Source organism: Heliangelus exortis, chromosome 8 (assembly GCF_036169615.1).
Source record: "Heliangelus exortis chromosome 8, bHelExo1.hap1, whole genome shotgun sequence".
NCBI classification, from domain to species: Eukaryota; Metazoa; Chordata; class Aves; order Apodiformes; family Trochilidae; genus Heliangelus; species Heliangelus exortis.
This window is the reverse complement of record NC_092429.1, coordinates 12330818-12353277: the sequence shown is the minus strand read 5'-3', so window position 1 is coordinate 12353277 and position 22460 is coordinate 12330818. Positions and strand designations below refer to the sequence as shown.

At 39.7% G+C, this 22460-nt stretch overlaps 1 protein-coding gene across 7 annotated transcripts in view; it reads right to left on the bottom strand.

The window, feature by feature from the left end:
* Positions 1–398: 398 nt before the first annotated feature.
* The window catches only part of PTGFR (prostaglandin F receptor), a 46240-nt gene continuing 24178 nt past the window's right edge, over positions 399–22460 (bottom strand). For 2 of the 7 annotated variants that reach the window (XM_071750448.1, XM_071750443.1), the window contains 3 exons: positions 21783–21830; positions 18988–19835; positions 399–2605 (listed from right to left, as the gene is read on the bottom strand). In XM_071750448.1, the coding sequence (XP_071606549.1) occupies positions 2300–2605; positions 18988–19803 (1122 nt within the window). In that variant the 5' untranslated portion in view covers positions 19804–19835; positions 21783–21830 and the 3' untranslated portion in view covers positions 399–2299. Of the gene's footprint in view, positions 2606–18987; positions 19836–20697; positions 20796–20910; positions 20958–20984; positions 21119–21782; positions 21997–22460 lie in introns of those variants that run through there. The other 5 variants (XM_071750449.1, XM_071750446.1, XM_071750444.1 and 2 more) reach the window with 5 other exon arrangements.

Sequence of the window (22460 nt, the reverse complement as noted above, 5' to 3'; positions counted from 1 at the left end):
GCAGGCTACCAGACAAGACATTAACAGCAAAACTCATGCTGCTTTTGAGATTTATAGTGTATGTGAAACTAATCTGAGTCTGTGTAGAATGTTGGAAGATATGTGAATAAAAACACCTTTAATCCAAATACCAAACGCTCTCTATTTCACCCTTCTTAGCATTTTCTAGGCAAAGGTCATCAGAAATTGACCTTGCCTGCCTTGGAACACCTGCCTTGGAACACAAACCCTGCAACTCCCTGTAGGAACTCCCAGAGTTCCCTGCCTTCGCAACTTCTATCCCACGAGTGAATGGCACTGGCTGGCTTGAACCCAGTGTGAGGATTTTTTTGTCATAAGAATTATATTTTGCAAGTTCAGATCCTTTTTGTTACACAAAAATACCAGGACTCTCAAGATACAGTAGATAACTTTAATGAGACTCTGCAATTTACATTCAATATGCATTAGTACACAAAATATAAGAAATCACATATACATATAAACTTTTGTTTGTTTTACAAATCAACCAGTATGAACTACACAAGCTACATTTATTCACATAACAAAATGGAACATTGATGAGCTTCATTCACCGATCAAGTATCTCAACAATTATATGAACCAACATTTTGTGCAGCTGCTAAAACAACTGTCCTCTGTAAAGAACAAATAACTTATGTCAACAGATACATCAGCATCACACTCTATGAAATGAAAAAGCCAAATTGAGCACTAACAGAATGCTTCCAGATTTCAGCAGAACCTACATGAAGAGCTTAATCAGAATCAAATCTGTCCATGGTTTATCAGCTCTGTGACTGAGATAATAAATCACATACAGAAAATCTTTAAGGTAAACAAAGCCATTTCATGTCATTACAGGGTTATTTAACCCATTTAGGTCTCAACCTTTTTAAAACAAAAAGGAAATAGCTGTTAAAACAAAAGAAAACCAACCTGAAACATTAAGCCTTTTGGGTTTTATTTTCTGATTGACACTTTTCTCACATACAACATAAATCTGTAGCTTGTGAATGGTTTTGGTCCCTCAAACTGTCTTCTTTGAGAATCAGTTTTGACTGATTCAAATAGACCAACAATTCACTTAGGCATAGCTATTTGAAGTTAAGTTGGTAAAAATAAGATAGATATCTCTATCTTAAAGCAATTCCTCTGTGACAAAGTCTCTGATACTCTCATATTTGCTTTGGAACAGAATATAGTCACAAAAAGTTTCTTTTAGCAGCATTAAAGGCAAAGGGTTACTCTGTAAAGTTCTGGAAACTTTCTGGTACCTTCAATTATACTGAATGCCTTCAGTTCTTCTAACACAGACCCTGCAAAAACAGAGCATGAAGTTTGCTTTCACAAACACAGCCATGCTCCCTGTGCATGAGGGAGCAGGTCCTGGAGAGATGCTCCTCTGGTCATGCACATCTCCCATGTGATACACATGAGACCTTTTACAAATGAAGTCTATTCATGAGCACTTCAGTACATGCATTTGGGAGGGGGAGGTTGGGGGGATAGGGACACAACTACCTTTTTTTACAGACTAACCACAGCTTTATGTCTGTTAATTTCAATTAAAATTTGTTGAAAGTACTAAAAACTGACTGGTAGATCTAAAAATGCAACTGCAAGCAAGCTGAGCTGATCCACTCCTGTGTCCCCATGGGGAACCTCATGCTTTCTCAGTGATTTGAGAGGAACACTTACACTGATGAGGTTTGCAGCTCTCTCAAATCTTTATAGAACAGTAAATAATTAAGAGGTCAAGACAATGAACCAAGCAAACAGGATCACCAAATAAACTGGACACAAGCAAAATGTCTTTTATACATCCAATTGGAAAATGCAATGCCTAGAAGAAAATTATAACCTTATGAAAAGGATGGTGGATTTTACTTTAAGAAGCTATGACTCTGCAAAGGATTTGGGAGTATCGCTGATAAAATCTACCCTTTTTAAAAATCAGTTTGGAGATCACTTCTGCATTTAAACATGTTCTTAAGAAGCTGGCTGAGCTAAAGGATTTGGAGGGATCGTAAGGAACCCTGTTTAATTTAGTACCTGTCAGGAAGAAATACAGGCTTATTTATGATTCCGGTACCAATTTTGGAGGGGACGTATTCTAAAGGGAACTAAAACATTCAAGTGCATCTTTTGGAGTAGCAATATCAAACCAGTAAGCAACAAGAGCAAACCACTCACATTTTGAAACAAATGCTAAACCACTGAGACTTGGAGTTCATTTTAAGGTATTGCCCGTGTATAAGCGTTGCCTCCATCATCTCTCCATACACTGTGTTTAAATTTAGTGCCCCGTAGAGCTGAGTGGCTGTAAGTTTATCTGCTTGGAACTTACTGGTGACTCAGATATCGCTGCAACCTTCAAGGAATTCTTGATGGAGCTGAGTTCCCACATGTGTAAGTTTATGATTTGCGAGCCACAGCATCCCCTTGTGATCTTGTACAGGTTTCTAAGTACAGCTTTCCGGAGAAGAATGTACACCCAGGGGTCTAAAATCTGATTCCACGTTGCCATTCGGAGAGCAAAAAGTATTGTTTCACAGGTCTCCTTTGAACGACTCTCATTTATCCCAATTCTGGCCATTGTCACCTGAAAATTGAACATTTTGAAATTATGCATCAGAAAAATACACCAAGAGAGCATGTGTATGAGTGAAATTGTTTCAGCATTATCTCTAATCACACCTTCACAGAATCAGTGTATCCCAGCTGCAATACAAATACTTTCATGCATGTAACATTTATCATGCTAAGAAATCCTCTCATGTTTTACACAGGAGGTACATGTGCCTCTGCTGAATTACTGATGATGAGCCCTGAGCAGATGGTGGCAAGCAGCCAGAGAATATCCTCCGAAAGCAGGGATGGGTTTGAGTAAGGAATAAAAATTTATGCAGAGTTTGAGCTAACAAAGAATAACAGAACTATTCCAGGGATGGACTATTTTCGTTTTCAAGGCTAGAAGCCACTGGTAGGTTAGAACATTTTATAAAGGGTATTTACTTTTTCACATTTTCCAGAAAAAAATTTGCAGATACAGCACCTTGATTTGCAGATACAGCACCAAGAAGATCCACATTTAATCTGCAACAGAACACAATTCACCCCCAGTGGAGGGTTTAAAGATTTCCAAGAAATTTAAGCCATAGTGACAAAGGCCACCAGTGCTCCTCCTCTTGCCAATGGAGACACAGAGGGTTCCATTCCCCTGTGGAGGTGCTGCAGACAGACAGACCCTACCAGCAGCAACACTGCCAGAGTTTCACACGGGTGGAAGCATTTGTCTTCCAGCACATCTCAGCAAGGCTGCTGCTGGCAGAGGATACCCAAGAACTACGTCAACTCAGTAAGTTGTGGCTGGCCCCCCCTGCTTTGCAGAACTGCTGCCTGGACAGACCAGCCCCAGAGACACAGACGTGGCTGGGGTCCTGCCCTGCAGAGCCCTCCTGCCCCTTCTGCCACGGAGCTTTTGTAGCCTGAGTTTCTGTGTGAAGAAAGCCTGACCCTGCAAAGCCAGGAATCTGCCAAAGGGAGATAGATTATCTCTCTGTTAAAAGCACATGAAGACTTTTTTGGTAGAACGATGAAACACTAAGGCTTTAATTTCCAAAGACTTTTAAGTGATTTCATTATTTAACTGAGAAATAGGATATTTTACAACCAATGCTGGAAATACACGGATTTATTGGGTGATGAGAGGTAGGGTCAGACTGTCTAGTGCAGAAGGTCATATTTTTACAAAGATCCATTGTAAAAAAATAAATTAAAAACATAATAATAATAATTAATGAAAATAGAAAACTGCTGCTCAAGACCCAGCAAATCTATTTCACTCCTTTTTATATGCTTCCCTGCATTCCTAGGCCCTACTTATAGTGTGCAGGTCACCACATATAAGTATAAACTTGAGTGGAACCATGTGAAAGCATAAAAGGAGACTGTCCTTGCTTGTTCAAGCATATGATTAAATGCTTCTGTATGGAAACCTATGGAAGCAGTAGAGAGAGCGCATAGGAGCATTCCTAAAGAAGCTGGTGAGACTGGCAGGAGCACAGCTGGGAATCAGTGCGAGGATGAGAAGGAGGAGGAATGTCTGAGCACAGCCAACACAAACACTTAAAAATCAGTTCCCTGAATCAGTTTTCCACCCCACAACCATAGGGCACATTCCTCTCTGACATCAGCAGCCCACCCAAACTTGGACAACTCCTTTAGCTTCTGTACAGAATGTTTTCTCAGGACAGTCCTACATTTTATTTACTAAAGGTCCAATACCATAAGCCAAACTCAGAGGGAGTGCTTCTTATTCATCCAAGTAGGACCAGGCAGCATACAACAGCCCAAAAGAGCTCAAGACCATTGTCTTTCTCCAATATATCCTATGCTTGACTTCCTACAAATATGCTTGACTTCCAAGCTTTCTTGACATACTTGAAAATTTTGGTTTTCTTTTCTTGCATCTGCAAAATTAATAAACCCCAAATCCAATGGAATCCCATGTCCAGAAGAGGAGGTAGCAGATGTTATCATCTAGGAAATCGAATTTGTAAAATTGTATTATTTTTCTCACATGTTATCTAGCAAACTTGCGAGATTCTGTACCATTGAGTCATAATCACTTTTAAGTGAATCCATTCATTTGCTGCTCAGCTTGAGGGCTCAACACAAAGTACTTCTGTTTTGATTATGGATTTACATAAAGTAAATCAGGACAAGGAAATTGAAAACATAATTTTATGGATTCTGATACTTGGAGACACTTGATCTGGAACATTTAAGTTACCGCTTCTGAATAGTGGGCATATAAAAATAATATACCAGAACTCACAGGTAGCAAGTAGAGCTTATGTACCCAGCTAAATGCTTAAAGTCCTTTTGAAGTCATAAATTATTAAAAAAGCCTAATACACTACCAGCTGTTCAGTCAAGGAAGGATTTCACTGAATCAAAACATTTGCATTTGCTCCCTAGGTGCAAGGAAGTCAGGTCTGGCACAAAGCAACAGCTTGGAAACTGCAACCAGAGCTGCAGCAGTGCTAAGGGGACTTCTGAAAACAGGACCTCCTATGCAGGCAACAAAAGGAAGCTTCATTTCTTCTTTTTTTTGACTAATACTGTTCAATAATTACTTCAAAGTCAAGAAGCCAATTCAGACAGAGTTTCCTCCTCCTTCCCTGTAGGGTCCATCAGGTTAGTAAAATGGAGGAATCCTGTCCTCTGTAGCCAGCAGTACACAAGTGGGGAAGAGGGAAGAGGCAACACGGCTGATCTCTACAACTGGATTTAATATTAATGTAGATTCAGCAGTATGACACAAAAAAATTAATCCTCAGCTGGTAAATGACATTTTTTTACATATTTAGAATTGTAAAAATCCAAGTAGAATTTTGTTGAGTTATCCAGTGTTTATATGAACACAGCTGTAGCATGTCTCCCTGACTCCCTGGTTTGGAAAAAAAAAAAAAAAAGTGTCACATGATATAACCAGTACAATTCAAACTTTCTTTAAGAAAGTAACTACAAAAGCATAACTGTAAAGGTGCTTTTTAAACCAAGGCTGCCTGGTTTTAAGATACAAAGTTGCTCTGACTCAAATTAGTTTTTACCGTTTTAAAGAAAGACCTGAGAATTCCCTGTCCATAAAAATATATACATATATATATATATATATATATATTTTATGTCAAGCAATTTTGTGTCAAGCAAGGACTTGACACAATACATCAAACTTCTCCATCTTTTGTCCAATATTAGGCTTCACTAAAACCAGAGCTCACTCTGCAAGATCCTGAAATTCTGAAGGAAAAGTTTTTAAAACATTTTGAAATTGTCAACTGCTACAATTTTGCATCTAGCAGATAGCAACAGAGAATTTCCCTTAGGGACAGAGCTCAGTTCAACAAACCAAAGAAAATTGCACCAAAGCTTCACGCCATTCTCCAAATGTAAACAGCATGTCTTTAATTTCCCTTCCAATTGGATCTCAATTATATGAGAACAACTAATAAGCTACATGGCAGCACTGCTTAGTCACATTCCTGCTAGTGCTCAAGGACAGCCAGTCAAAACAAAAAGCAGACTTCACAGCTAGTTAGGAAATCGGGCAAAGTATAATACAATTTTGATGCATTTCAGCACAGAGGCTCTAAATCCAAGTTCTAGCCTTGACTTCAGGAAACTGGATAAAAAGGCAGTCACCAAGAGGCTGACACAGATGGCAAAGCAGACAGGCAAATATTGTCACATGAAAACAAGTATCAGAAAATCTCTTCCTCAAACCTTCAGGCTCCATTTCTCTGTGGGAACCCTGAAGACACTCCCAAACATCTTCCTCTTCCTTTGGATTTCTTTATAAGAAGTTCTGAGAATTTCCATTAGAAGAAAGTCCACAGTACTGATGCCTATACTGAACCCAAAGGTACAGATCCCTTTCCCTTAAACCACACAGAACTCAGGGTGGTATTCTACTATGTCCCACTCCATGAAAACAATACATACATAATTATTTAGAATTTCCAGAAATTTTTGTAACTTCCATTATTCATACTTGCTACAAAAAGTTGCAGTCTGCTATAAGCAAGAGCTGATTATAAGGTGTTGGTTTGTAGCATTCTATCAACAAAGATTTTAAGGAAAGAACATGTGAGAGAGAGAAAAAAATGAAAATGTATCTATCTCCACATTTTCTGTACCATTTTATATCTTCTAAGAACAGCCATTAGAAAAGAAACTCTGAGAGCAAATTGCCTATATCATTGTTATATAGATATTGCAGAACATAAACCAAGCCTTTGTTGCAACAAAGCTGAGTATGCTTCATCAGATTTTTTTATGATCCTCTATGTCAGCCTAAAAGCAAGAACTTTCAGGAAAAATATGTACTGCACAAGTTCTGCCATCAAAATGTTAGTACACACACTGTACACTGTATGCTACATAATGATTTTTATCTTATAGTTATGCAACATGTTTTTCCCCTGATGTTTTCCTTTCCCTTTTTAAAGAAAGAAAACATGAACCATGCCTTCATCTTTTGTATACCAGACAATCGAGCAAGTAAATTTTAACTAAGCACAGTGATTTTACAAAAAATGTGTATTTAAAAAATAACTGAAGAAGGCAAAATGCACTAGCAAGTTTCCTTCCAGATTTAAGTCTGGTGGGTGCTTTTAAGAGGACATGAACTACTTCCACATGTAGAGTTTTGCAGGTCAGCTCTTGAGAAGTAGCAACAAAGTCAGAGAGTCTGCTTTTTGATCATTTACATTTCTGTGAAAAAATAATAATGCCACCAAAAATTGATACAGGATCCACTCACTCACTATTCACTTGTGTCTACTTCTGAAAGGAAACCAAGTTCTAGTACAAAACAGATAAATCAAGAATGGCAGCTACCACCTGCCATGATATGCATCCTTAAACATGCAAGTTTACTTATTATCCTTAGAAAGATCTTTCTCCTCTCAGGGTCACATTCTCTCCCACAAAACACAAAACCCAAATGAGAAACAGACAGAAAAGATTCAGATGACCAAAGGTAGCTGAGGTTGCAAAAATATTTGGTAGAAGTTTATCTAGCCTCCATGTGCTCCACATTTACCTCCCTTAAAATGGACCTACATAAACATCTGGGAGAGATTGTGAGGCTAAAGTCATTTAGTACTCAGAGGTGTTTCCAAAGCAGAACTGCTGTGGAAAAAAGAAAAAAAAAAAAATTAAAAAAAAAAAAAAAAAAAAAAAAAAAAAAAAAAAAAAGAGAGAAGGAAAAAAGAAAAGGAAAAAAGAAAAAGAAAAAAAAAAAGTAAAGAGAAAACAGGAAAACACATAATTTCCCACAAAGCAAATGAAAATCATTTCTAATACATCTTTCTCGGACACAGTATATTTTGTGACTAGGCAATTCCTCACCAGCTGATGCTGATGCTTCATGAACATGGCACCAGTCAGGGTACCTGTCAGGCTACCATGTTCCTTGTCTCATGTTGGCAAGCTCACAGCCTTGAAACAGTATGTCCAAGCACCCCTCTGATTTGGCAGGGCAGATCTCCTATCACCTGAAAGCCACCAGCAGCTCAGGTCCATCTGACCTTGCTGCATGATCCCTCCTCCCTGAGGCTGTTCAGTTCTGAGCTATCTGCTGTCCTCACACAGACCCAGCTCTGCAGAGCACTCGCACTCTATTGCACTCCATTACAGTGCCATTAAAGTGTAAAGTTTTCACCATCTGCATTTTTACAGCTTTATGCAGAATGTTTCTTTACGTATGGCATTATACTTTCTGAAAAAAACATTTGGAAACATAATTTGAAATGAGATTGTTATGTCTGGCAGAATTTGTCAAAATTACTGAAGAAAAAGAAATGTAAAGTGCTATGACATTATGCTCGTTAAGTTTTATTAACTGTCTTTGGGGTTATCATGCTCCGTGTAAGGCAGGAATGCAATTATGAAATAAACCTCATAAACAGAAGGATTCCTCTGTGTGCTTAAACTTGCAAACATGAACTGAAAGTGAAGCTTTGCTTTTCTGTCAACTTTCTTAGGCCCTACCTATTTGCATCTGAATTGCAATAACATAAATTCTGTTCAGGTGTAAATGAAGCATTGGAGGTCACCTCTCGGGTTTCTCTGAAAGAATCCAGATATTTCTATCTTGGACTGACAGTCTTTTTTCCTACTTTCCTTTTCATCCCCTCAAAATTAGAAATACATTGTTTCATCTAGCAATATAATTACTCTCACAGCTTAATTAATTCATTTGAAAGGAAAGCAGAATGGACACAGACGGAGAAGAGTTTAGCACTGAAAACAACAGATGAGTCACTTCATATTGAACAGACACGGTATTCACACTGTAGTCAAATAAACAAGCTGTTTCCTGAGCTACATGTGTTAAAGGTACAAGAAAGCCCAACTCCACAGAGAGAGGAAGGTATTGCTGCATAACAATGGGGCCTAGAACAAAAATCCCTTGAACAAAATAAATTAATTTACAGAAAAAAAACTAAAATATTCTTTACCCAGCAATGCTAAGGGAAGCTCTACTGAAGAAGTGTTAGACTTCTCAGTACCAGAAAACAGACTGTTTCTAATACTGCATAATAATGATCATTTTGATATAAACAATCAAATTAAAAAGGTATTCAGTCTATATGTTTAAGTATCGCAGGACTATATGCATTAAAGATCCATTAATTTTTCCTTTCGGGTCACACCAGCATCATCATCATCATCATCATCATCACAGTGACTGTGCCTTATTACCAGAGTATTTTTCCACTGTATTTATGGCTCTGAGGAAAGATACAATATAGATTCAGCAAATCTTCCATTTACATCTTTGAGAACAAGAAAATATTCTTCTGCAGGGAACGTAGTATCTGCCAGGTCTTACCTGGTCATTTTTTTTAATTCACTCAGATTTATTACTTTTGTCTAAGAATCCAAGAATTAGGCTGAATTATCTAAGAGTTCCTTGGGCAGGCCACTCCTTGATTTCTGATAAATAGTGCATACATGCAGGCTTTCAGAGCAAGTACCACTGAACCCAAAGGTACTCATAAGTATTAGAAGTGTGAAAAGAAAAAAGAATTCCATGGTGAGTCTCTCATGATATATAGTGACCTCTTCACCCCTTCTAGATTTCAGACATGCAGATGGCTTTGATGTGTGACCAAGCCTGCAAGACCTCAAGGTTTAAAAAATGTAAAGACCCTACTCTAATGCCTATCAGTGGAGTCAGACTGTCAGTGTGACTGTCTAATAAATTATGGTGTTTACTACATGGGTATAGGAGAGGAAATAAGGAGGGGGAAAAAAAACATCTTAATTTGTAATTACATTTATGTATGTTTATGTTTACCATGTATGCAGCATACACAGTGGAGGAAAATGAAATCTCTTAGAGACGGGTTGGAGTCATAGTCACCCATGTCTTGGTGCTATTGATTTGCAGTACTTGCAAATCTGGCTGAAGGCAAAGGAAGATGTGTTGCAAATGTGTTTCATGTTATGTTTTCCAAAATGGCCTTTAAAGTCACTTGAGATGTATACTAAGCCATGAACAGAAATATAAGGGTTAATGAATTAGCAATATATTTACTAAGTTGGAACATACAATTAGCAATTCTTTCTTTCTTTCTTTTTGGCAAATAAACTAAAATGGACTGCTGTGCAGATGGACCATCTTTTAGGTGGAGGTGAGACAAGAAAAATGAAAGTTACATTTAAGAGTGAGTTATTTCTCACTACTTCTGCAAACTGACAGTCCTGATAGTGGATTCAATTTTATTTCCAGCTCACTAGTGAACTGTAAATCTTAAAACAAATTGCTATCACTCATATGGATCCTCATCTCTTCCCTGCTTTGCCTTCTGTTTTAACACCATTTCCTGCAATGAGACAGAGGAGAACACGGCTGGACACATCCCCACCAGCACAAGATTCCTCCTCCACACACCCTCATGTCCTGATGCTGATCATTACATGGCTGACAAGGTTGCTCAGGGGCAGACACACTACATCCTTCACATGCTCCCTCAGTCCCATCAGTTCAGGGTGGCCCTGCTGCCCAGGCAGGGCTGGCAGGGCTGGGACAGCAAGTGGAGGACCTGCTGGAGATCAATCAACTTCCATTTGTCCAATGACAAAGTAACCTTTGGTTTCGGGGAGTTTCGTACTGAGGCCTCCTTGTCTTAAACTCTCCATTCAGGACAACCCTGATGGAAAGGATGACCTCAAGCTTTCTTCAGGAAATCAAGCAGAAACACAACTCCAATGCCATTCAAACCCACCCTTCAGCACGTCTCTCTGACGCTCATTAAAAAGAAGAGCTAAGACCAAAGGGCTGAGCTGCTCTCCACTCCCTGCTCTGCCCAGAGGAGATTAGCCCAGCAAGACAGAGTATGCAACCTACAACATGGCTCAGGTTCATTCAGGCACTCAGCTATTTTGTCTCATCTCATATAAGAACAAATATGGAAGAGTGATTCAAAAGTAGTAAAACTTCACTGTAACTCCTGGTGTAAGCCTTTTCTCCAATATTCTGCTACCTGACTATTCCTATTTGTGAAAAGACATCCACAGAACCCATGACAGGATTGTGGTGCTGTTCTGCCAGGCACCACAAACACACACAGTACACAGTCAACTTCCTCAGGGACCTCATAACCCAAGTAACCAGCTGCAACTCAGTACTTTCATGTAAAATTTAAGTCTTAAAAGCACATGATATAAGAATTATTACTCTGTTTTAAAGCTAAACAGCATATTTCCCAGAAGTGTATCCAAATAATGTGTGCCCTCAGACATGAACAGACCCTACACTGCTATTAAGACAAATAACTTATCCTAGAAACATTTATAACCAACATGCAAAACTTAAGATAATGAATTAACACTATAATATATTAAATATGGGATAGAACATACAAATGTATATCACTGATGTTTGTGATGCTAAACCTGGTGTGGATGGAGGAGTGGCTGGAGTTGTTCCATGTGGGTGTATTTGTCCCAGAGACTTTTCAGCAACAAGTTTACCATTTAAAGACTTTAGATAGTCAGGAAAAAGAGCTTTCCTAAAATAACCATCCAAAAGTGATTACGCTATGCACGACATTTTCCAAAAATGGCTATGCAGTGCATGATACTTTCAAGTAGGAAAGGCCTGAAAAAGTGTAATATCTAGGAATTAAGAAGAATGCACTTTTATCAAACAAAACTGGAATCTATATTTAATTGACTTCAAGCACAGAATCCAAAAACTTTACCAACTGAACAAATGGGAGGCGGTTTTGAATGGAAATTTATCAGGCCAAAGTTTTCAGAATTCCATTTTTTTGAGATGTCAATTTCAACATTAACAAAAACTAAAAAATTTATGTGGAAGGCATTGACATATATTTGGAATGAAACACTGTTTGAATTTACAGATCCTTGTGGTTTAATTCTGGACATATAACATAAATTTAAAAATCAAGCAGCAAGAAATTTTGAAAGAAAAAGGGAATAAGTTGTTTTGAAAATGTAATCTTCTCTCATGACTGAAAACCTGCCTTCTCTACTTGTTCTCTCCAAAACAAACCAAACTCATTGCATTCTGACAGCATTGGATTTTGAGAAAAGGGCTTTACATAAGTTTTTCCAAATAGTGCAAGTCAACTTAGATAATAAAAATTATAATTATGCTTCCTCAAAAGTCTCTGCTAAAGGACAATCTGTCAATATCAGCTCTTCTTCCTTCCCTGGTTCATATGACTACAGCAGGACAATATGCTGACCATTGCCCATTTCTCCTCCAGAACTTCTTGTTGAGAATATCTCAGCTGCTTAACTCCATGACTTCTGTGAGAGGGAGGTAAACACTTGAGTTACAAATTCAGACACAATTAATACAAAGTTTCTAAAGACTCTATGATAAACTACACTTCAAAACATTTTTTTAAATTACTCATATTTCTCAGGAAGCTGAAGCCCATAAAATCTCTACAAACTGCAAAAGATGAAAAGAAGAACTCATTCCATTTCTCATCTAACCTGGTGGAAAATTGACAGCTGTGTGTATTAAACTTTGTTACGTTCTCTGCAACCACTTTTCCATGGAGTATTTTCATGGTGACATACAAAAGCACACTGGACCTGTCCGTGTTGTTGCTTAAACCACAGAAGACTAAGATAAAAAGACACTTCTTCTGTCTTGAGACTAGCAAAGACTTAATCAGAATGACTGTTCTCTTTCCTCTTAAACCTTAAAATCAGCTGTTTATTCCAAAATATCTTCAGGGCCATAATACTAGGAATGACATTAACATTTCAACAATTAAACCTTGGATATCAGAAGCACATTCAGAGGAACCCCAGCAAGATTAATAACTGATCTTGTACTGTGTTAATGGATGTATTGAGAAACTCGACAAGCAATTAATAGGCCATGATCTGAGGAAGAGTGAGAGCCCTTTTCCTAGTGTAGCTTGAAAGACAAGCAAACTCCTATGAGATCTTTTTTTTTACTATTTCCAGAGCAAATAAGGGAGTATTTTATTTAGCCCAACAGTCAGTCCTGATCTGACCTCTTCTGTCACACCAAGGCCTGGAAGATTAATGACCTACAGCCAACAATAACCATCACTACACTGATGCCTCAGACTAGAGGTAAGGAGGTGTATCTTGCAGGCCTCCTGCTAACAAAAAGCTTTTTACCTTTTCACTATGAAACTGGTTTGATTGTGGAAGAAAGGGACTCCTGAGCTGGGCTTGCATCCATCCCAAAAGATACAATGACAACATCCAATGGGTGTTCTGTGGAGGTCCTGTGGCAGGTCACCCCTCCTGTGCCCATCAACCTGCTGCAGGCAGGGTGGGAAGCAGACCCCAGACCCAGCTCCAACTTTATCTCCTTTACTTTTGCAACAATCCTGTCTCTGCATGGTGTCAACAGACAACACTTCCAGAAAAACATGACAGGAATTCTATGACAAAAGGTAGCACAAACATAGTTATTATCTTTCACTATCTTCTTAAAAATCTGAGTCTTGGAAAAAAAAAATGTGGGTTTGCCCTTGAAAGTAACTTTTAAAACAGCATTCAAAGCTGCATAGTTAGACAAACATGTTTTAGAGTATCTTCTTCAGGCTTCAAAAACAGAAGACAGGAATTTGAAAGCCTGATTTTTTATTTTTCAAAAGAAAATCTGCACTTCTGCAGTGCAGCCTCCTTGAGATCTGGGGTGGCTTTGTATGGCAACATGGGCCTCGTTGCCAAAGCATGGAACTGCACCTTGGCACACCTTGTGTCTGCTTCTCCTCAGCTGTATTTTTTCAATTATGGAAATCACCGGCCTGAGAGTGATCACCAGCCTGGGAAGGGACACATTTAAGTAACTATTTTGTTGTACAGAAAATATAACCAGCATGATTTGAAGGAATACAAACAAAATTAATAAAGCAAGGAGTTTGAATAAATGATGTCCATTGCACATATAAGCATAAGGCAATACAACAGAAATTTACCTTGTTAAAGAATACAGGAAACAGAATGGAGGGAGATGCTTCAAAGTTATTAGAGGTGCAAACTCCTGGTAAAGTCTCACTGTGCAAATATAGACATGACTACACAAACAAAAATACTAAAATGACACACACAGAGGACTGCCTTGTACAACAAAGCACCTGATACTGTATGCAAATAGAGAGCCTCTAACTTAGCAGAAGCACATAGCCACCATGAGCCTGTCTCAGCACCCAAAATACCTGGTGGAGCAACCAGAGGGGGGTGGGCTGGGGTATTTCACCAAGAGCATCCATGGTAGTGCAGCTCTGCCCTTGTCTCCACCTCTGGCAGCAGATTCACTGAAGGAGCACTCATGCTGGCTCTGACAGCATCTAGGTTGGTGTGATTCAGCAAGCTGTAAGCTAAATGCAGCCCTAAGTACATCAAAACCAACCACCAAGCCTTGTTGAACAAGACAGGCTCAGGACAAGAAGTCAGAGTGAGTTCAAAGGAACACAATTATTGTAAGAAATTGGAAAGGGAAGAGATGGCATGAGAAGGGACTGCTAGAAATTAATCTAAGGCAGTAAAAAAGCAAATGAATAATAGCTAATTTAATAATATGAAATAAATAGCCAGGATCTTAAAAAAATTAAAAAATAAAAAACCCCCACAAAACAGTAGCTATTTTTTGCAGTAGAGGGGAGGTAAAACTGGAATAAAAGTTATCAGATAACTACATGGAAACAAGATCTTAACAGGAATAATTGAAATGTAAAACATTTTTTCCCAGGCTAAGACTATGTTCCACACATGAAAAAGATTAGACACGTCTCTATATCATCATTTGTTTCTGTAGATAAATTCACCCTGAAATAACCCCCTCCTGTCTATTAATTTCAGGGAGTCTGTTACTCCAAAACCAAAATTTAAAGTATGTTTATCCCACGAGTCCCACAGAATTTGATGTTCTGAAGTCAGAATTTGCTCATACAAACATAGTTCCATAAACAACCTGTTCCACGACAAGTCAGATGTCAAGTCACAGCCAAAGAACGAGTTTTATATAACAATCCATTTCATCAGACGTGTTTGTCAAAAAATCCTCCAACCCAATCATTTGCTTGGGGAATCCAGTCCGTAGAGACTTAACTTATGCAACAACATTCGCATATCCCTAGCAAAGGGCTGACTAGTAAGGATGAAAAAAGATTACTCACTACACAGAGAAGTTGATGTTACTATCTTTGGATCATAATTTCCTGGAATTATCTATATCAAAGAAAAATTATTTAGACTTTCAGAACAAATGTACCTCTGTAAATCACTGGCTACCTATCAGAAAACTCGTGAATTTAACTTGTTGCTTTTTTGTGAATTTCCTCCCACTCCCAAGTTCTCAAAAGAAGACAAATGTTCTCAAGTAAGGAAAGAGGCAGGAGTACCCCTCATTTCAGTAGTCCCTGAAGGAAAGATACCCACACGGTGGCAGAAAACTTGAAAAAATAACTCATTTTTTAGGACCAAATGAGATGGAGCTTCAGGAAACAAAACAGTAGGAAGACAAGAAATCAGAAAGATGTCCCTGTCCAACAGCCCCAGGTAGAGCTCCACATGAGCTCTGCCATGGGCTCTACTTCTGAAAATGCTCCAGATCTTCAGGGGTCCTAAAATAGAGGTGGTCATTGATTATAATATGCTACCTTAAATGTCATACATATACACCAATACATAAAGGCACCAAAATGAGTTCACTACCACCGAGCAGGTGCAGAAGTTCAGTTCCACATCAGACACCATAAAGGACAATCCAGGGTCTATCACTTCTAATGTCATCTAAAGGTAATCACCTTCAGCATAGGTCAGTGACTGAATATGTAAAGCCACTCAGAAAAAAAAAATAAAAAATTAGAATTACAATTTACTAGTGAAGTAAATCTGCAGCTGGATTACAGTATTGGATAGACTTGATTTTGATACCCATGCATGTATGACAATTGACGTAACACCAGACTAGGTTAAAAAAAGAAGAAAAATAAAGCAAACCCGCCATCAGATGAAGAATCACACCAAATAAATTCAAACTCCTGTATCTGCAAACCACATGTGGCATAAACTGCATCACCTTCCTTCTCTTTGCCTTCCAAAGATTTGTTTGTTTTCTAATTGCTTCAGTTTATATTGAGGCAATTCACTCTCACATAACATTTTGTTCTGTATACTCTCTGGGATAGAGAACACATAAAAGTTGCAGTTCAAAGACTGACACTGATTTCTAAATTTTGCTTTGAGAAAAAAAAAATTAAAAGAGCAACTGAATGAAAACCAAGTATGTATTTGCTCTGCCAAATAATTTCACCTATGAAAACCTGGTCAGATTTATTTCAAGAAATACATTTTTTTATATACTGATCAAATTTAACAATGTAAACAACTTGTTTCACATATTGAAAGCCCTGAGAGGATGCAAATAAATTGGATTAGTAGATTTGGATCAGCAATTCATCATAAATCATGTGCCTTGATAAATCCTGGATCTCTTCATTGTAGCACTTTACCAGTACTTTCCTGGCAAGGCTCTGTTCCACTGCATCTCTCTCCTCTGCTGCAGTTCAGTAAAGCTTGATAAACTAAGGCTGTGCTTATGACTCTGGTTGTATTTAGTGTACTGAATATGATCAAAACAAAGGCTGGGCATGGCAGAGAACTAATTTCAATGTAAATTCTAGGACAGAAAGCTACAAAAGCTACTACCACCAAGGACCCCATCCTATTGCATTTCCCATGTTCAGCTACTTGATACTTTGTTTCAAGAAACAAATACTACTTTGCATTCACTTTTTTTTAGTGTCTCATTTCTAACTTACATTTGTCCATATTACAACTATTTTCCATACTGCTAGGCTAATTTCCATGATAGCTTGGCTCATCTAATTTCAAAAGAGTTCTAGAAGCAAAGCATCATGAGCCTGGAATGTACAGAGGGCACCTTGAGATTTCCCACTAAATGAACCAGAATTGTTTGGTATCAACTCCCTCTGTGACGCATTCCTCAAGACTGCTGAGTACAAAATGAAGCAAGAAGTCATTCACTGGCCTGTACCACCAGCTGATGAAAATGCCAAGCTCTGAAAAGGCTCAGAAAATAAAATTTTGCAGCTGTAATAATAATTCACTGTCACCTACAACTTAGATGAAGTTAAATACCTTAACGAATGTCACGTTGTGATTTCATTAACAATTGTCAAAACTTTTTAAATTATGTTTTTATAATTAATAAAACTTGAAAGGCATAACAAAATTATCAGCACTGAAAAAACAACTACAGTAATTGCAATTTAATGTTCCTTCTTATGTTGAATAAAAGAAATCTCAAGTTAAAAAAGGCTATAGCTCTTTTGACCATTTAAAAATCAAATCAATTGCAACCTTTAAGGATAGCTACTTTATCTGAAAATAAATGTCACCAGAGGATAATTAAAAGTAAAACCACTATTTTAATTGCTTTTGTTGAAACCCATTCTATGGATTTCCTGAGACAAATTTCAGCAGGTGACTGGGTGCCTAAAAGTAACTGGAAGTTCACTACAGAACTTCGTTATCCTCTTCTGATGACTTTGCTTCTGCTCTACACAGCCAGGACACTGACAAAAGCAAATATGAATTTAAAGTATGATGCAGAACAAGTCTAGAAAACATTTGAGAAGTGCAGGACAACTCTGTGTGCTGAACAAAACTGAAAGAGTTTTTGTGCATCTCATTGATATGAAAGTTTATATCCAGACTCTCTCCTTAGAGTCTGCAGTGCTGGATTAATCAAATGTTACCTGCCAGATACACACAACTACTGCAGCTAGGCTAGTATCAAATTTAGAACAAGTTCAAGTAATTCCATATTACACCAAAGAAAGTAAATAGATGAGATATAGTTGGATCTGATTCAGATCTTGAGATTTAAATTTCTGTATTTGTAAATTCACACCAAAATTGCTCCTCATTCATATCCGTGGAAAACTACGGGACCTTGTTTCTAGGAAACAAATTAACATATTATTTGTGACTTAGACTTAACCTCTCCCTAGTAAAAAAAAAGTAAATTTTCTTTGGTCGGTTTTTCTCAATAAAAATAGTGACAGTAAATATCAGCTTTACAATGCCATCATACAATAGGAGTTGTCATATCCCTTCCCTTATCCTAATCCCACTTCTTTGACCCTGCTGACTGACAGAGCACACACTAACATGAGCAGCGCTTCCCGCTTGGGAGGGCCCCAGCAGCTACCAGCAAGCAGTCCTAAACCACAGCCAGGAGAGCTGAGAAAGCACAACAACTGCACACAGCAGCTTTGTTGGTCACCTGTCCAGATTACAAAGCCAGCTTGGTCACGTCTAAAGCAAATTTTTATTTTAACCCACTGCCAATCACTGTTTTCTAGCATGAATCTAAAGCAAAGCCCTTATTACCCTGCTAATGGAATGGAGGATTTTTACATTCCTACATTATGTTAGCTTCCATAACACAGCTCACAAGCAGCAGTAAACCATAACAGCAATATTGAACACCCCACCATAAACAAAAATTATGTGAACCACAGTACAGACTAAACACACTTGCCACTCCAAGATTTTGCTGAATTTTGGGGCAAACTCGGGATTTGCTCCGATTTATCTTAGCCCCTATTTTGCTACCACTATCTCCTTCACAGATAGTGAACCTATCACAGTACTGGAAAGAAATTCCTCACAGTCCCTATATATTTTGCTTACTCAATCTGTTTTACTCATGACAGAAGTAGAGAATAATTACCATTTTTGTTATAGATGCAAAAGTACATACATTATGGGCAATATGCTGTAAAACTAACACTGAAGCGTGAATGGAGCTGTTACCACAGCTAAAGTGCCTTAAAACCTGGAGATAAAAAAAGACAACTTTTATACAGTGACGTGCATTAAAAATTGGCAAACACATTAGGCTCTTACCAGGAATGGACTCCAGCAAATGCAAGAAACACACATTATAGCCAAGAGCTGAATGATCATTTCAAAATGATGAGATCTGCCTTGTCTTTGTTGACTTTTAAATTTGACTCTTAAGAGGGTAATTCCTGTGACAGCATTGCACAAGAATGAAATAGCAAGGGCCAGTAACCCAAGGCAAGAAAAAAGTAAGAGATAAAATCTGTCTTCCCAGTCCTCAACATGTTCTGTTTTATAGAAGCACCAGGTCCTCGATGCTTGAATTTGATAGGCTCTAAACCTAAGAATAGGCAGCAAAGCTATAAGAACAGCAAACAGACATACCATAGTCAACATCATTTTCACATGTTTAGAAGTCATTTTTGTAGAGTGAAATATTGGCTTAGTGACTCCAATGCACCGTTCAACAGCCATTACACTGCCCAGGAGGAGGGGACACAAACCAAAGAAAACCATGCAGATGCCAAAAACACTGCAAAGAATGTTGGATTGGTTAAACCAAATCCAGTCTTTATCCGATGCATACACAAACACTGCAATGGCTCCGTTGATGAGGTGGCCAAAAAGATCTGTGACGACCAAACCACTGGCAAGAAGCAAAAAGGAGGCTTTTGATTTCTGTCTAAATCGCTGATACGCCTTCATGAGAATTGCTATTGCAAGGCTGTTGGACAAAATTCCCACTGTCATGAAGATTATTGAAAAGAAAACCGATATCTTCTTCTCCGTGTGGCAGGTTGTGTTTTTTAAGATTCCAAATCCAGCCAGCCCTGGTGATTTCGAACTGTTCATGGTTAGGAAAGGAGAGGCAGCCCTCATAACATTTCAGCAGTCTTGCAATCAAAAGGCATCTGCAATATTAAAACCAAATATACACACATTGTAAAAGGCAAACCACTGTACAAATGACATTTGAAGCAGAAATTCCATAGCATTAGTCTGTGGTACAAATCTAATTTCCCAGTTTTCTGAGTGATATGATACGGCATCATATTTTAAGGGCATCAGTCACAGGACAAAACAACTATCTGCAAGTATTACACAATGCAGATATAATGTACAGTATCTTTATAATCTCTGCACTTATAAGATATTTAAAATAATGTATAAATATATAATGCTCACATAGGTATAATCAGAGAAGCCATACAAAATGTTCTAGTGTTTAAACTATATATAAACACATTTGTGCAACATACTCCTAGAATGAAAGTATTTCTAAGCTCAACCACAGCCAAAAGTGAAACACTCAAACTGGAATATTTTGAGATTATGATTAAACTATTATTCTTCTCAGTGTTAAGCATTTATTTTCAAAACAATGTTCAGACATCTTCCAAGTAATTAACTTCTCACAATTAAACGTTTTAAAGCTTTAACCTAACCGATACTAAAGTTTCCAGCTCCCCAGTTCTCTCACTTAAAGCACAAATTTGTATTTCAGACGCTCCCTTATTCAGGAGCCAATTCTGCAAGTTAACTTAGACTTTATCTCCCATCTCTCCTCTCAGGACATTCCCGCTGGCAAAAAAATTTCCCATGCAGAAAAAATAACCCACAAAAAAAACAATAAAACAAAACTTTAGCAGTGGCCGGTACAAAGAGGCGGTGAAGCCACTCAGTTTCCAAGCTAGATGAGAAACCGATCGCTTCGGAACCAAAGGCATTTCTTAGCCTTCAGGACAACGGGAGCACAGGCAGCAAACTCCTCACCACAGCACCGGCCCTACCCGCCTCCCTGCAGCGCGGCAGCCACACGCACACGGGCAGCCCTGGGCAGACAGAGGAGAGCGGCGGCGGCCGCACAGCCCCGCACTGCCCCGCACGCCACCCGCAGCGCCCTTAAGTGCCGCCGCTGCCGCCGCCGGGGGCGGGGCGATCCCACCCAAGTGTCACTGGTCCCAGCCCCGCGCCGCGTTCCCGCGCCTTCGCACCCTGCCGGGCTCCCACCGCTTCTTCGCCGCCCCTTACCCAGCCCAGCCCAGCCGGCCGCTGCTCACCTCCGCTTCGCTCCGTGGCGCCGGGATGAGGCGCAGCCCCGCAGCGCGTTGCCCCGCCGGCCGCTACCGCTGCCTGGACCGTCGCCGCCACCGCCCCCCTCGCCTGCCCGGCGCCGCCCGCCTCCAGTCCGCCCTCTTCCTTTTCATCAGCCCTCCCCACCCGCCGGCCCGGCCCGGACACCCGCAGCACCCGGTCCTGTCCCGCCCTGCCCTGCCGTCGCTCTGCCGTGGTCGCTGATGCTCCCCGCGCTTTGCGAGGCGCCCGAGGGTCTCCCAGTGGGTCCGGAGTCGCGGCACCGCTCTCCCCCTCGCCCCCCGAACTCGTAGCCCCTGCGCCCCTATGCCGGGCCCTTCCGGAGGGGCTGCGGGGGTATTCGTGAAGCCCCGGAGGCGCCGTGCTCTGTCCCCATGAGGTGGAGACCCTGAGCCCAGCCTTCGCCCCGCCGCGGGAGAAGGGAGAGGGGTCGGAGGGGTCCGTCCGATAGCAGCGCGGAGCCTCCTGCCTCGCTGTGCCGGGGTGCAAGGAGGGGTGCCCGGCGAGGAAGGCCAAGGCTGTCTTGTCACATCGTGGCACCAGGGCCACCCGAGCAAGGCAGGGATGAGTTTTTGCCCAACTGTAAGCCGTGGCAACCAAGGGACCACATCTGTAGTGGAGCACAGCCTCGTCCCTTCAGTTTGCATCTGCTTCTGAGCAACTACCCCCTCCAGGGCACAGGGAGCTCAGGGAAGGGTAGTCCTAGGAATACTCCCAGGCGATGCAGCTCTGCCCATCACTAGACCCATGCCCCTTGTACTTACCGGATCTGTAGACCTTAAGGTGCTCTTTCGGCCACTTCTCCACTGGAGCTATACAATGAGAAAACAGCCAGACGAGGAGAGTCAGTGATACTGTGGATAACGCTGGAGATCCAGAGGTTCTTCATCTCCTATCACATTCTCAGGCTGCTACAACTTGTAGTTACAGATAACTAAGTTCTTTCATCCAGTAATGTCCTGGACTACCACACAGAACTGAATTGACATTTTTATTTAAAACTCCTACTAGAGAAATAAGCAAAATATAAAATCAAGGTCAAAATATGAAGGCACACTAAAGTATTACAGAATTCATCATGGGCATGAGTGATGAAGAACTTGTGTTTGTTCCCACTGAGACACAGCCTTGAATTGTACTACTCCCAGCTCTACAAAGTAATTATTTAAAAATTAAATTCTCCAGCATAGTACAGTTTTTTTGTTTACATTCATATCTTCAATACTATGGACAGAATTTGCCTCTACCTAATCCCACCAGTGAGATTATACAGGCAAATTAAATCGATTCTTTCAAATAGTGTCTCAAATCATGCATAAACAGTTAAAAGCAACAAAATGCTTGTCAGAATTTGGCATCTCATGCAATGAGCAAAAATGGTCAATTTGGTTTGATTTGGAGCTAGAAATTCCCAGAAATGCATTTTTAAGAGAACAATAAAA